Source organism: Podarcis raffonei, chromosome 6, assembly GCF_027172205.1.
Source record: "Podarcis raffonei isolate rPodRaf1 chromosome 6, rPodRaf1.pri, whole genome shotgun sequence".
Lineage (NCBI taxonomy): Eukaryota > Metazoa > Chordata > Lepidosauria > Squamata > Lacertidae > Podarcis > Podarcis raffonei.
The window spans coordinates 56682035-56694708 of NC_070607.1; the positions used below are offsets into that span (position 1 = coordinate 56682035).

The 12674-nt window shown below is 39.7% G+C and overlaps 1 protein-coding gene across 5 annotated transcripts in view; it reads right to left on the reverse strand.

Annotated features, from left to right (window-relative positions):
* The window catches only part of USP49 (ubiquitin specific peptidase 49), a 43587-nt gene that overhangs the window by 2381 nt on the left and 28532 nt on the right, over positions 1 to 12674 (reverse strand). For 3 of the 5 annotated variants that reach the window (XM_053393129.1, XM_053393131.1, XM_053393134.1), the window contains exons 2-6: positions 10454 to 10596; positions 8589 to 8764; positions 4926 to 6336; positions 3151 to 3355; positions 722 to 830 (exon numbers count right to left, since the gene is read on the reverse strand). In XM_053393129.1, coding sequence (XP_053249104.1) covers positions 722 to 830; positions 3151 to 3355; positions 4926 to 6308 — 1697 coding nt within the window. In that variant the 5' untranslated portion in view covers positions 6309 to 6336; positions 8589 to 8764; positions 10454 to 10596. Of the gene's footprint in view, positions 1 to 721; positions 831 to 3150; positions 3356 to 4925; positions 6337 to 8588; positions 8768 to 10453; positions 10597 to 12674 lie in introns of all 5 variants that reach the window. The other 2 variants (XM_053393132.1, XM_053393130.1) reach the window with 2 other exon arrangements.

The following is a 12674-nucleotide window of genomic DNA, read 5'->3' on the forward strand; positions in this document are numbered from 1 at the left end:
TACAATTTCACCTGTTTAACAGATGTCAGCATCGGATATGTTAGAGGAAGTTCTACAGTTACAACACACAAGCCTCTTTGATTATGCTTTCATTATAACATATTGCGGCTGCAAACCCACGAACTGCAGCAGTTGTGTTGTCACTTCTTTCCACAGATCTGTCTATTCACACTTACTCCACTGGTGCTCCTATGGTAGTCAAAAGGCTGAGTCAATTCCTCCCACATCTACCCTCCCGGGAGGACATCAGCAGCCTTTAATGCCACTTTGAAAGACAAATCTCTTCACTGCCCTGCAGATTCATGACTACAGTACTTGGAAGAATTCCAACTTGCAATAACTTGAATCCATTTACAATATCGGAAGAACAATCAACAGGAGTTCAAGCATAGCGCTTGGAAAGAAGCAGGGAAGTGAATTCAGAGGCACAAATGCACATTGCAATACAGTGGATAATATTGTGCTAGAACGGTTCTAAAACAAACAAGGAGCCTCTTACTGTGTGCATCGGATCTTTTTTACAAATGGGTGCTTCATCTGTGCTCTGTTCTGACAGAGAATCAAAAAGGGACATGAAACATTCTTGCATTTCTCTTCAAAAGTAAAAGGTATGTAAGGGTTCCATTTAATAAAACATCCAGTAATAATATAAAAATTATATCCACACCATTGCTTCAGATACAAAGGCGATCCTTTATTCCCCCGCCCACCTCCAATTCACCTGAATCGTTTAAGGTGCAGCCGGAGGACCTGAGGTAGTCTGTAGATCATTAACTGCTTTTTAGCTTCACTTAGAATAAGAGGTTTGGGAGAAGATTTCCGCCGTTTGCCTACGTAACAATTAAGAAAGGACAAAAGAGGGCAAGTTACAGCTTCCTGTCTTTGAAAGAAAAAATTACCAACAGCAAGTCTTCTACCTTTCCACTTTCAGCAGCCGGAAACTAACAATAAAGCTGCAAAGTGTGAATGCTATGGGAACTTCTCCTCAGGTCTCTTTCAGCAATTCTATCAGTATGTGAAGTTTGAACCACATGAATTTGCTGGAAATTTGAAACATGCTTTATTTCCTCTTGCAAGTCATTTTTCAATCATCTGCTTATGGTTTCATGCTGCTTATATGAAAATTATTTTCAGCACAATGGTAAGCACTTTTACTTAGATCCAAGTCCCATGAAGTTCTATAGGATAAATTCCCTTGCTTAATGACAACGTCTGCAGAGGAGAGAGACTGATGGAGCCACCAGGTTAGGAATGATGAAGACATTTTCTCAAACTAGTTTTTTAAAGTAAACTCTACTAAAACATACACACACATCACATAGCACCAGAACAATTTCTGAGAAGATTAGTAGGTTAACGGTTAGTAATTTCTACGCTTTAACATTTCAGAGTAATTCAAAGCTTCTAAAAACACAACTATGTAAATACACTTTGCACATTGTCGTTTCAGATGCAAACAGCAAACCATGGTTTGATTAAAGCAGGAAATTACTCATTCAGATGAGTGTGTAAGAGGAGGAGTATGTGCAAACGCAGGACTAATCATAGAAACAATGGTTTGGAGGACTGGAAGTATTACTTCTAAACCTACACTTAAGTCTTTTAAGATGCCAGAAGACTCTTTTGTTTATATCTCAAGAATAAACATATGTCATCAAAGTCTTTTCCACAGCTGCCCACTCTACTGTAATACCAATCCCTAGAAAACCTATTTAAAAATAAATGACAAATACTCACCTGAACCTATTTTGATATAGAAAGTCTGAATAAAAACAAATTTCCAGCCATACATTATGGCTGACATCTATAGTTTCTCCTTGATCATTTATGATTTATATCCTATTCTAAAAGTCATAGTTCCCTTATTAATTATCTCAAATAGTATCCCAAGGTTTTATCTCTGCAACCTCAATACACACTATTTTTGAGACTACATGGCAACTTTGAATAATTATCAAGAAGGAAACAAAGGAGGAATGCTAACATATCTTGAATTCGGCAAAGTGTGCTTGGCAAAAATTTATAGTTATGTACCCCAATCCTAGGACAGCAATCCACAAATAAAATTGGAGATAATATGCAAGCACGGGTGTATTAACGTGTTTCCAAGGTACTATCATACTGACAGATTCAAAGCAAAGCTTCAAATGCAAGAAGTCCTCAGTGTCAATGTTTTAAAACAGGCCATTCTGTGTCTTCATGAATACACAGAAAAGAACACATGAAAATGTGTGTAGCTAAACGCTTGAGGAAGGCTACAACAATGAAGTATGGCGTTTCCTGTAGTGAAGAACTCTTTACCTAAGTCTGTCAAATTCTATTCCCGTTTTTAATAGCATTCTGAAACAAAACAAAAAACCAACCCAATTTCTGCCAAAACCAATCCAAGCAACTTTTAATCTGCAATTGATACTTCCTTAAACCAGACAGAAAGAAGCCTGTCACCTGTGCCAGAAGCTGTCACCAAGAAGGGTGGGAGGGAACAGTTCTCTCCAATACAGAAAGAATGGAATGGCTCTGTAAGTTCATCAGATCAATTGGGTATGCAAACTTACCTAATTTCTATAATTAATTTCAATTGTTGAACCTTGCTTTATTGTTATCAGTTTCTTTTAAAAAGCAAACAACACAGTTCCAGCCTGCCTGCATTTTCACCATAAACATGCATAACATTAGCATTGGATAATTTAATCACTGTAGTTGTTATTCTTCTGGAGACATTACTGCTTTTCCTCAATGAGCTTTCCTTTCTGTTTTTCAGAACATAAAAGACCCTAAAAAGAACAGGTTCTTCCTATTCCCGTGTCTCTATCCTATTCGGTTAGGAGAACTTTTTTGTTTTAGCAATCTGGCAAATAATAATAATAATAATAATAATAATAATAATAATAATAATAATATAGGACTTCTTCCCATTACTTTCAGTAACATTTCAGTATAGTTCTAAGTGCAGTTAAGCCCTTTTACATTCTGTGATGTTCAACATCAATATTGCTGATGGCACTATAAAGCATTATTTATTATTAACAACTTTTTACAGTATTCGGAACTGTTGAATGGAAGGTCAAGAATTGTGGAAGCACCTGTTATAGTGTCACCAGGCACAATGGAAAATTAAATCTCTAAGTAACACAACCGTCTTTCACTTACTGTTGCACTGGTCACATGCATAAATCCTTCCTTCCAAAGCTTCTGTTTCTGTGAATTTGGCCAACATTTCAGTCAGCATGCACTCCGTCTGATTAACAGGCACAATCCCTTTGTTGATGGAGTGATACCGTTCAGGAAATTCCAGGGAAAGATCCCAGAAAGGTTCCACAGTATTAGATTTATAGTTACATGTTATACAGGTGACCTAGCAAGAAAAGGTTTATTTATTAAGACATACATTTATACAGATACCGTCTCATAAGACACTGTGAGGCCAGTGAGTGAGGCTTAGCAGCCAAGAAAATATGGCTTATTCTGTGCTCTAAGTAAGTCTGTAACAATCTGTAAGAGAGAGGTTGTGCTTGGAAATTCCCAGATACGGACAGAGAGGCACCTTCAGAATAATTTCTATTGTTTGATTATACTGCCTTTGTACCACTCTCTAGTGTAAGAATGAATTCAGTCCTACTGAAATCTATGGCTACTATGACTCCAGTTCTGCTAAAATGAAGTTCTTAATAGGCCTGAATTATTTGCTCAAATTACAACTTTTCATTCAAAATTTATATATTAAAAAAAATCAACTCCATTAAGTAATTCCTCTAACTTGATTTATTGATAAATGCCCATATCTATTTAATTTTCTTCATTGCTATAATGAGTTGCTGAATATAGTTCTTCAGTTTATTGGTATGTTGAAGAGGATTTTATGTTATATGATACCAATATTGCTGTTTAGTGGGTAACAGGTTTGTTTTTGTTAATTGCTTCACCAAGAAGAAATGATGTATTTTACCCAGTTTGCTAGACCAAACCTGTGAAAAGATGCATACTGCAACATAGCTCCAATTTATACCTAAAACCAATAGCATTATATGCACTGATTTCCTCCCTGACTTCCAGTTGTAATGAAAGCAAAGTTTGTTAATCTGGATGTAATGAGATGAACCAGAAAGTGGGATGGGGTCAGAGCTTGTGAGGAAAGGAATCGTGAATGTCCAAGATTCACTCATGTAATGTCAAGCCACCACAGCATGGTGTTACATGAGAACTACCTATAATGTCTACTTAGACCAGGCATCCCCAACCTGTGGCCCTCCAGATGTTTTGGCCTACAACTCCCATGATCCTTAGCTAACAGGACCAGTGGTCAGGGATGATGGGAATTGTAGTCCAAAACATCTGGAGGGCCGAAGGTTGGGGATGCCTGACTTAGAGTATTATGTAGCTGGGGGCTTCTGAATGAGGAACATAATATTATGATATTTTGCAAAAATGAAAACAAAAGTGTGAGTGGAGGAGAAAACTCTGCCTCATTCTCCCAAAAGATTCTGATGGGTTAACAATGTAGTTTGCAAAACCTAAGTGGAAGCAGCCAAAAGCACCTAACTAGGAGGACAGAAAAAATAGTGCCACAGTCATGCTTTGCAAAACAACAACAACAAAACCCCACACCCATTATATAAACAAACCCTATCTCTCCCCAGCCATATTTGGAATAGTAAGTATAAACTATAGCAAAGACTCTAACATTGTTCTGTTAGCAGCATGAGTTGCTGAAAAGGGAAATTAATCCCCCCACCCACCTACTACTACTACTACTACCATAATTTTGTTCCATTAGAAAAATATGCTGAAAATGACAAATTTCACTTAAGGTATACTAAAAATTCTCCTTTTGCCAGATACAAGCATTCATATTTGGTTATTCATAAATACTGTCACCAAAAAGTGTCTCTAGCTTTGATAAATATAAATTTGGCTAACATGCATACCTGACTGAGCAGCTGCCCATGAAAGATGGTGTTCACCACCTTCAGGACCTGCTTGGTGAGCTTCCTCTGTGAAAAAGGGATGAGGATCCTGCGTTTTGTTCCTTCAGATTCCAACTCCTGCTGCACTTTGTCCAACAATTCACAAAGAAATTCCTGAGCATCTTGCTGGTCATAACCTCGAAACGCTGGAATCAAACTCCACACAGAGTGCAGCATGGCAAAAGGAGAGACCGAGGCCCACTTCCCAGACCACATGACTCTGAAGAGCGTGTGCAGTTCGTGACAGAGAGAGATGTGCTTTGAACTTGGCTCCTTGGGCTGTGTAAGTTCTAAACTTTTGCTTATTGAGGACCCGCCATTTAAGCCAGCTGGCAGGCTCTGCCTGCCATATGAACCCAGTTGATCATTCCTCCCTGAATCGGTTGGAGCAGGCCCATTGACCAGCTTTCCAGACATTCTAGACTTTCCATTCACGGTCTTAGCTAAGAGTTCTTCAGTTTCACAAAGATCCAGCGTCAAGAAACATTCTCTAAACTTTTGGAGGTGACTTAAAACTTGAAGGATTGAGTTCATATAGCATGTGTTTCCTAGATTCTTTAGTCCAGTCACACCAGGAGTCATTTGAGGCTTACGCCGGATGGAATAGAATTGTTTGAATTTGCTATTCTGCACTCGTCTTGAGGTAGGGGAACTTGCTTCCATATCTCTGAATTTCCGAGGAATGAGATTCTCTCTGCGGATGTGCGACAAAAGCCGGGCACTTTTTCTTGGAGGCGTGTTTGCCAATTCCTCCAGCAATCTCCGCTTCATTTCTTGACGCCTCTGCCTGGCCACTTCCTTCTTCCTCTCCAGCTCTTCCAATTGTTTCTTTTGCTCTAGTTTTCGCTGGCCTCTAGAACTCTTATCAAACCAGGTCCGTAGTGCTTTTGCTAGCAATGACTGCCGTCTGTACCAGAGAGCTGTAAGCATCTGAGGCTTTCCCTGAGGGGCCCTCTGATGACTGCAAACATCCTCCCCCAAAGCCATTGACCGTAGCGTCCTACCACTTTTAGCAGACGGATCATGCTTCTGGCTTTTAATTGCAGATAGAGAACTTCTAAGCAATTTCAGGTCACCCTCGGGATTATCATTCAACACATAGTCTTCGCAAAGGTAACAAAACACGTACAGGTCGTTAACTTCCATGGCCAAAGGATGCCTGGTCTCTTCGAAATGCTTAAGTGCATGGTCCTCAATATATCTTCCACAAGCCACATGGGAGCATTTCAGGCAGGCCCAAACAGATTCCGTGGTGTTGCAGTCCATGCAGTGCCACTTCTGGGGGTTCAGAATAGAATGGTCCTGGGCAAGTCGTAGCCGCCCAACATGTTTGCATCTATCCATGTCTCACATAAAGCTCCACTGCTTTAACCTTGCAAAGGAGACAGAAAAGTACTTAAGTAACTGCACACATTAAAAAATACAGTCATATATTATTTTTAAAAACCACCCCAAAAGCCTGGGCAGTGTGTATGGAGGTCCTGGGCTGCCAGACAACAAGATCACCACCCCTTGGCCTTGCTGATGTGGTCCAAAGAAAAGCAGAGCCATACATTTGGCACCAGCTTGGCTGCAGGAGTTGCTGGAAGGAGACGTACAAGGCGCCATCCAACCATCTTAGGGACTCCAGATTTGTGTAGGGTTTACTCCTTGGCCATATGTTGTATAAACAAAATTAAAATTGGACTGCACAATCTCTAAACACACAATGGCCTGACTCACACATAAAGCTTAAGTATAGTTTAGCATTACAAGGGTAAGCCACAGTAAAGTCTTGGGCTTGTGTTCTTCTCCCTTTTCTCCTCTCTTCATCCAGTGTGGCTGCACTTCCAAATTTCCTCATGGCAGCAGTCATGTACAGGGCAGCTCACAGGCCCAAGACTTGTTCACATATTGCTAAACCATAGTTTAGCACTACATACAAATAAGGTTAAACAAATAAGGTCTCATTTGTACGCAACCTGAATTCCATCCCAGGAAAGGCACATTACTGCACAGAAAACATTTATTCACTAGAAATAATATTACTAAATCATATTATGCTGTTTTACTAGACTTTTTATCATGCTATTTTTCAAGGCTTAACTCTTCAAGAACAAACTAAGTTATGAATTATATAAAGCTGCAGCAATCCTGAGCTGTAGCAAAAACCAAACATTTGCTACAGATTGTGGTTAAAAAACAGAGTGTTTAACCATGATCCCAGGTAAGAAAAACCTTGGCCTAGCAGAGCAACAAAGCAGCTGTCACCTCCCTGGGAGGCAGCACTTTTGTGCTAAACCGTGGTCTAGCTTAGTGTTACATGCAAACATGGCCAATATGTCCATATCTACATATTTGTTTCAACTTAATTCTGAACTAATATTTTAAAATTATTTTTGTTTCCCATTGTTTTGAAATTTCTCAGGAATCTACATCAACCGGTAGGGAACCACTATCATTCGTGATAGGAAGAAAACAGAATAGAACACTTCTTCCAGAAACTGTAATTAACATTACATAGTAAGCTCACTTAGCCTTGAAAGTCTCCAGAATGAATAGGCTTACAAGTATAACCAGACCTCTTGTGAGCCACAGACAATTGCAGAGGCATCCTACCCATCCTTATACAACAACATTGGCCCAGGAATTCTCTTTGAGGCAGAGTCAATAAAAATCAAGAGTTAATTAAAAATAGAATTTTAAATCTGATTTTTCAAATGTTTCATATATAGTAATACTTTTCTTTTTAAAAATTAAAACCCCTTTTTAAAAACTGAATATAATACCAACAAATATATTTAAACCTACATTTAATGCTCTTAAAACCAAAACATGGCATTCTATCTATTACCAAATTAAATGCAACCTTTATATTTAAAAAACAAAACTAGGGAAAACATATCTGACTTGGGGCTAAGTATTATAAATAACACCAAAGCCAGATTCACACATCATGGTTCCAGTCCAATATGCCCCTGTTATATCAGACTGAGAATGAGCCTTGTGCATGAACACTTCCCCTTCCCTCTCTTCATAAGCCAGTTTTCTGTGATGTCTGAAACACGGAAATGAAGTTTAAAGCATGCTTACAAACTAAAATATGACCTTGGATGGACTCTCTAGATTAGTGTTTGCAGGTACCATGTTGCAGTGGTTGTGCAGCAAGCTGGTTAGCTGATTCAAGAATGTGGTGCTGAGAGCTTTCTGCTCAGTTCAATGACACTGCGGTGTCGGATGATGACCAGGCCTCAAATCCCCACTTGGACATGAAGCTCACTGGGTGAAACTGGGCCAGTCCCTGCCTCTCAGCCTAGTCTACCTCAATGGGTTGTTATGGGAATTAAATGAGGAGGGGGAGAACCCTGTATGCAACCTTGAGCTCCTCAGAGAAAAAGCGGGATATACAGTAAATGCAATAAACAAATAATAAATAATATGTTCTGTTTGTTTGGAGTCCCGCAAGGTTCCGTCCTGTCCTCCATGCTTCTTAACTTCCTCACTGGGAGTGGAGAAACAGATATGGCCAGTGGACTGGATCCTGAAATCCCTCACCCTTGCAGACCAGTTTGATAGGTGGGCGGGAGACATGATGTCAGGTACATTGCTTCCCTTTGCAAAAAGAAAGTTCCTTTGCAGACTTACTTGAACTTGAGCAGATTGCAAAGTAAGATCCCTGAAGCAGGTCCCCGTGGGTGTTGCAGTCAGTGCCAATCAGCTGGTCAGCACGCCTGCAATGCTCCATTTCGGCAGAGATCAACTATGCTTGGGAGCTCTGATTGTGAACTGCAGGATGCAGCTGATGCGGGACGGGGTGGGCTCTGCTGGCCAAGGAAAAGTTGAAAGCAAATGTTAAAGCTCTCAATTATTCCTTTACAGCCATGTTTTCTCCTTTCCGACACCTGATGTCACAAGCGGGTGTGGTTTGAGGAATATGGCCCCGTGACTAAATTAGCAGAGGTTCCCCACTACGGATCTACATGAAACCATCACAAATGAGGCAGCTGTAGCTGCAGGTTTTCTCGTTCTGCTGCCCAATTAATGAAATCCTCACCTTGTGCCTACTTTGTTATCTTTTGAGCACCAGGTAGAGATCTTTTAGTTGTCCCAGGTTTCTAACTGTGAAACAGTGATGACTTTATTGCTGCCAGTTTTTAGCTGCTGACTTCTACTTCAGTTTGTTAATGTTTCCATTACATCCGTTTTATTTCTATTCTGTAAATTGCTCCAAGAATACTTGGCGACACAGAAAATTTCAAAATAAACATAATGGAAAATACACACTTTTATGGGGAAAAGTTGGTATAACTATTCACATTGACAAACATGGCACTAATAAATAAAATAAATGAAAAAAATGGTCTTGCCAACATTTTTAGGACACACAGAATAAATGCACAATGTACACTTATGGCAGAATTTATAAATAAATGATAAAGCTTGTGTTGTATTGCATTAACTTGTAACATTTCGTTTAAAAGTCTAGCATCTTTGTCAAGGCTATTTGTAAACAGAAAGTTGGCCTTTGACCTTTCAGTATAAATGGAAGCTACTAAGTTCTTACATAAAACAAAGTTATACTGTCATTAAGCTATGCTTGTACCTGCAGCATTAATGGAAAAGTGCTGATAATCTCAGTTTCTTCCTTTAAAATGGCAATAGCAACAAGTTTACTTAGATACTTGCTGGCAGATTTTAATTTTTTTATCCTATTAAACAAGGTTGTTAAGCAAAATCCTCCTACAAAACAATTTCCGCCCTCCCTTCCCAACAGGTGGGCAGGGTTTGCGACACCAAGCGGGCTTACCTGGTCTGGTGCCTCCCACCTGGGTCAGGGTGGCTATCGTCCCGCCCCCAGCCTAGGAGGACAATGGACGGCCGGCTGGGGGTGGGGCAAAGGCCAAGGAAAAGAGGGGTTCAGCACGTGTGCTCGCAATAGGAAGTGGTACCTTATGCAATTCACTTTGCAGACTTGTCTAAAACCATGGGATACATTATCAGCAGGACATAATTATTCCTTTAATACTCTTCAGTAATAGCAGGAATACAAGAAAATGGCCACAATAAAAGGAGCCCCACATACACAGAGGGTATACAATTATACCTCGGGTTTAAGTAGCTTCAGGTTAAGTATTTTCGGATTGTGCTCTGCGGTGACCCGGAAGTAACGGAGAGCGTTACTTCCAGGTTTTGCCACTAGCGCATGCGCAGACGCTCAAAATGACGTCACACGGAAGCGGCAAAACGTGGCCCGCACACACGCGCAGTCGCGTGTTACGTTTACTTCAGGTTGCGAACGGGGCTCCGGAACAGATCCCGTTCGTATCCAGAGGTACCACTGTATTAGCTCTAGGTCATAAGCATATGGGCTTCTTTCCTCTGCAGGTGCTGATACAACAAACACTCTTGTTTGCTCAATTTGCTGAGTTACTGCATGCGTGCATGCATGCGAAAGAGAAAAAATACAGGCCAGACATAAAAACAAGTTTAAAGCAGAATACAATACTCACCGATTCATATTTAAATATTCCCGCAACTCAACGATCAGAGGCTGGAACATCCCCATTGCAGTCAATAGGAACTTCAACTGTTCTTCAGGAATTTAATTATAACTTAGATCTTCATCAGAAACAGGCAATGCAGTGTTATAGCCCTAAAGAGAAAGTATTCCTGTGAAACATATATAAACAAGAAATAGGCTGTGCAGCTTTAGAACATGAATCATTCCTCTAGTGGAAGAACTACTGCAGATAATATATTTTTAATGATGGACAAAAAACTAACTAGACGGCACAATTATACAACAGCCATTGATGAAGAAATGTCAAAAGGAAAAAGGCACCCTGGATTTCCTTTGTTTCAGAGCTTTAGCTTTATAGAACTGTCTGCTACTCATATACAGTTGATTCAGTCTATTACTGCTAATCAACTACCTACATATTTGCAAAGCAAAATCTAAAAAGGAAAGGCCAGCTAAAAATACGCACATATTGGTTCACTTTGATTTGGATGGCCGAGAAAACAGCTTTTTGTAGGGAAATTCTACCATCCAGTCAACTCTGATTCACACAGGATTTTAGAACATATCTATCTGTGCATGTACAATGCAAATATAATATGGATTACGTGCCTCCCCCTCCTCCAAACAGAGACAAAAAACCTAGTTAACAAGAGGAACAAATATTGAGTTTAAGGAGGGCAATTTACAAGGGAAAACTAACTTGTCTGAATGCAGCAAATGTCTGAATGCAGCACATTAACAATATGGACAGAATGCATACTTTCATCATCCCTACGCAAGACACAACCTTACAGTGATGCTTATGATACTACAGTGTTGTTGTTGTTGTTTAGTCGTTTAGTCGTGTCCGACTACTTGCTGATAAAAAGAATCCTCACACACCAAAAACATCTGTGGGTACATAGTAAATCATTCCTCACACTGTTCTGTGCTCACAACTAGGGCAGGCTAGCTTTTCCTGGAGGATCCTTTTGTCCTTAGAAGCAATCCAATTTATCCTCTGACATCTAGCCCCATGGGGAATCTCTCTATTTGCATGTCTTTGGCCTCCCACTAAGCAGATTTCAATAGGTATGCTGAGATGGGGTTGGCCAGGGGTGCCAATCTGGAGAACTTTCTGTGAATTTTAGCAAACAACAAAGGAGTCACATGGGATTTGGGGGCAAGAAAGGGGGTGGGGTGGAAGAGGCAGAAGGGAGTACAATAGGGAACTCCCCACTAAGATTATCTAAGACAAGGAGAAGTGTCTTATTTCGTCATGAGTGGAAATTTATTCAACAGAAACCTGAGACTTGCAAGAGGTGAAGATAAGCAGACCTAAGATAAATGTGGTAAGAACTTGCTGTGAACTAGAGAACTAGGAATATGTCAACCAACTAAATTCAGTCCATTAACTTAACTCTTTAGTTATCATTCCAAGCTGAAACAAAATCTAGGCACATGCAAACACATACCTTACAACTTCCTTGAAGTCATCCCCCTCTCCCAACACACACCTTGTTCTATTCCCCACTGTTAACATCTGGATTGCAAGCTCCTCACAACAGGGACCTGTTTTGTTTCACTTATTTTGCTATGTCACGTTTCAGATATATTGATGGCACTATACAAACAATCCCAAAACCTACAGCAGAGTAAGCCTGGCTTTTAAGCAACATAGTACAAACAAATAATCTTGAGATTAACCACAAAAAATCTAGTTCTAAAAGAAAAATCATTCACAAGAAATATTGTATAAACTAACTGTAAGGCATCAATGAGCATGTGGTATGAGCCACATGATTTACTGTACATGGAGGTTTGAGGCAGTTTTTATTAAAATCACTTTCCAAAAGGTTCATATGCACAGAGTTGTAACCATCATAGTGTCAACAGTGGTATGAAACTACACCATTATTTGACTATGCATGTAAATCACTAGTATTTTTTAACCCTCACACAGACCAGGAACCAGTTTTTTTTAAAAAAGTATTTCACAGGGATGGATCTAAAACAACAGACATCCCCTGTATGCACTGTTGTTTAACTCATTAAGAATCCCAAGAGCATGTGGTAAAGTACTGTAGTTAACCTGTAAACAGTGCAAATACAAAATCTGTGAACTGTTAACAGAAAGGTTTAGTAATATTGATTGGAGGGAAGAGTATCAAAAAGAACTATTAATGGATAAGAGAGGTGAATTAAAAACAGATGTGTATCCTTCCCCACTC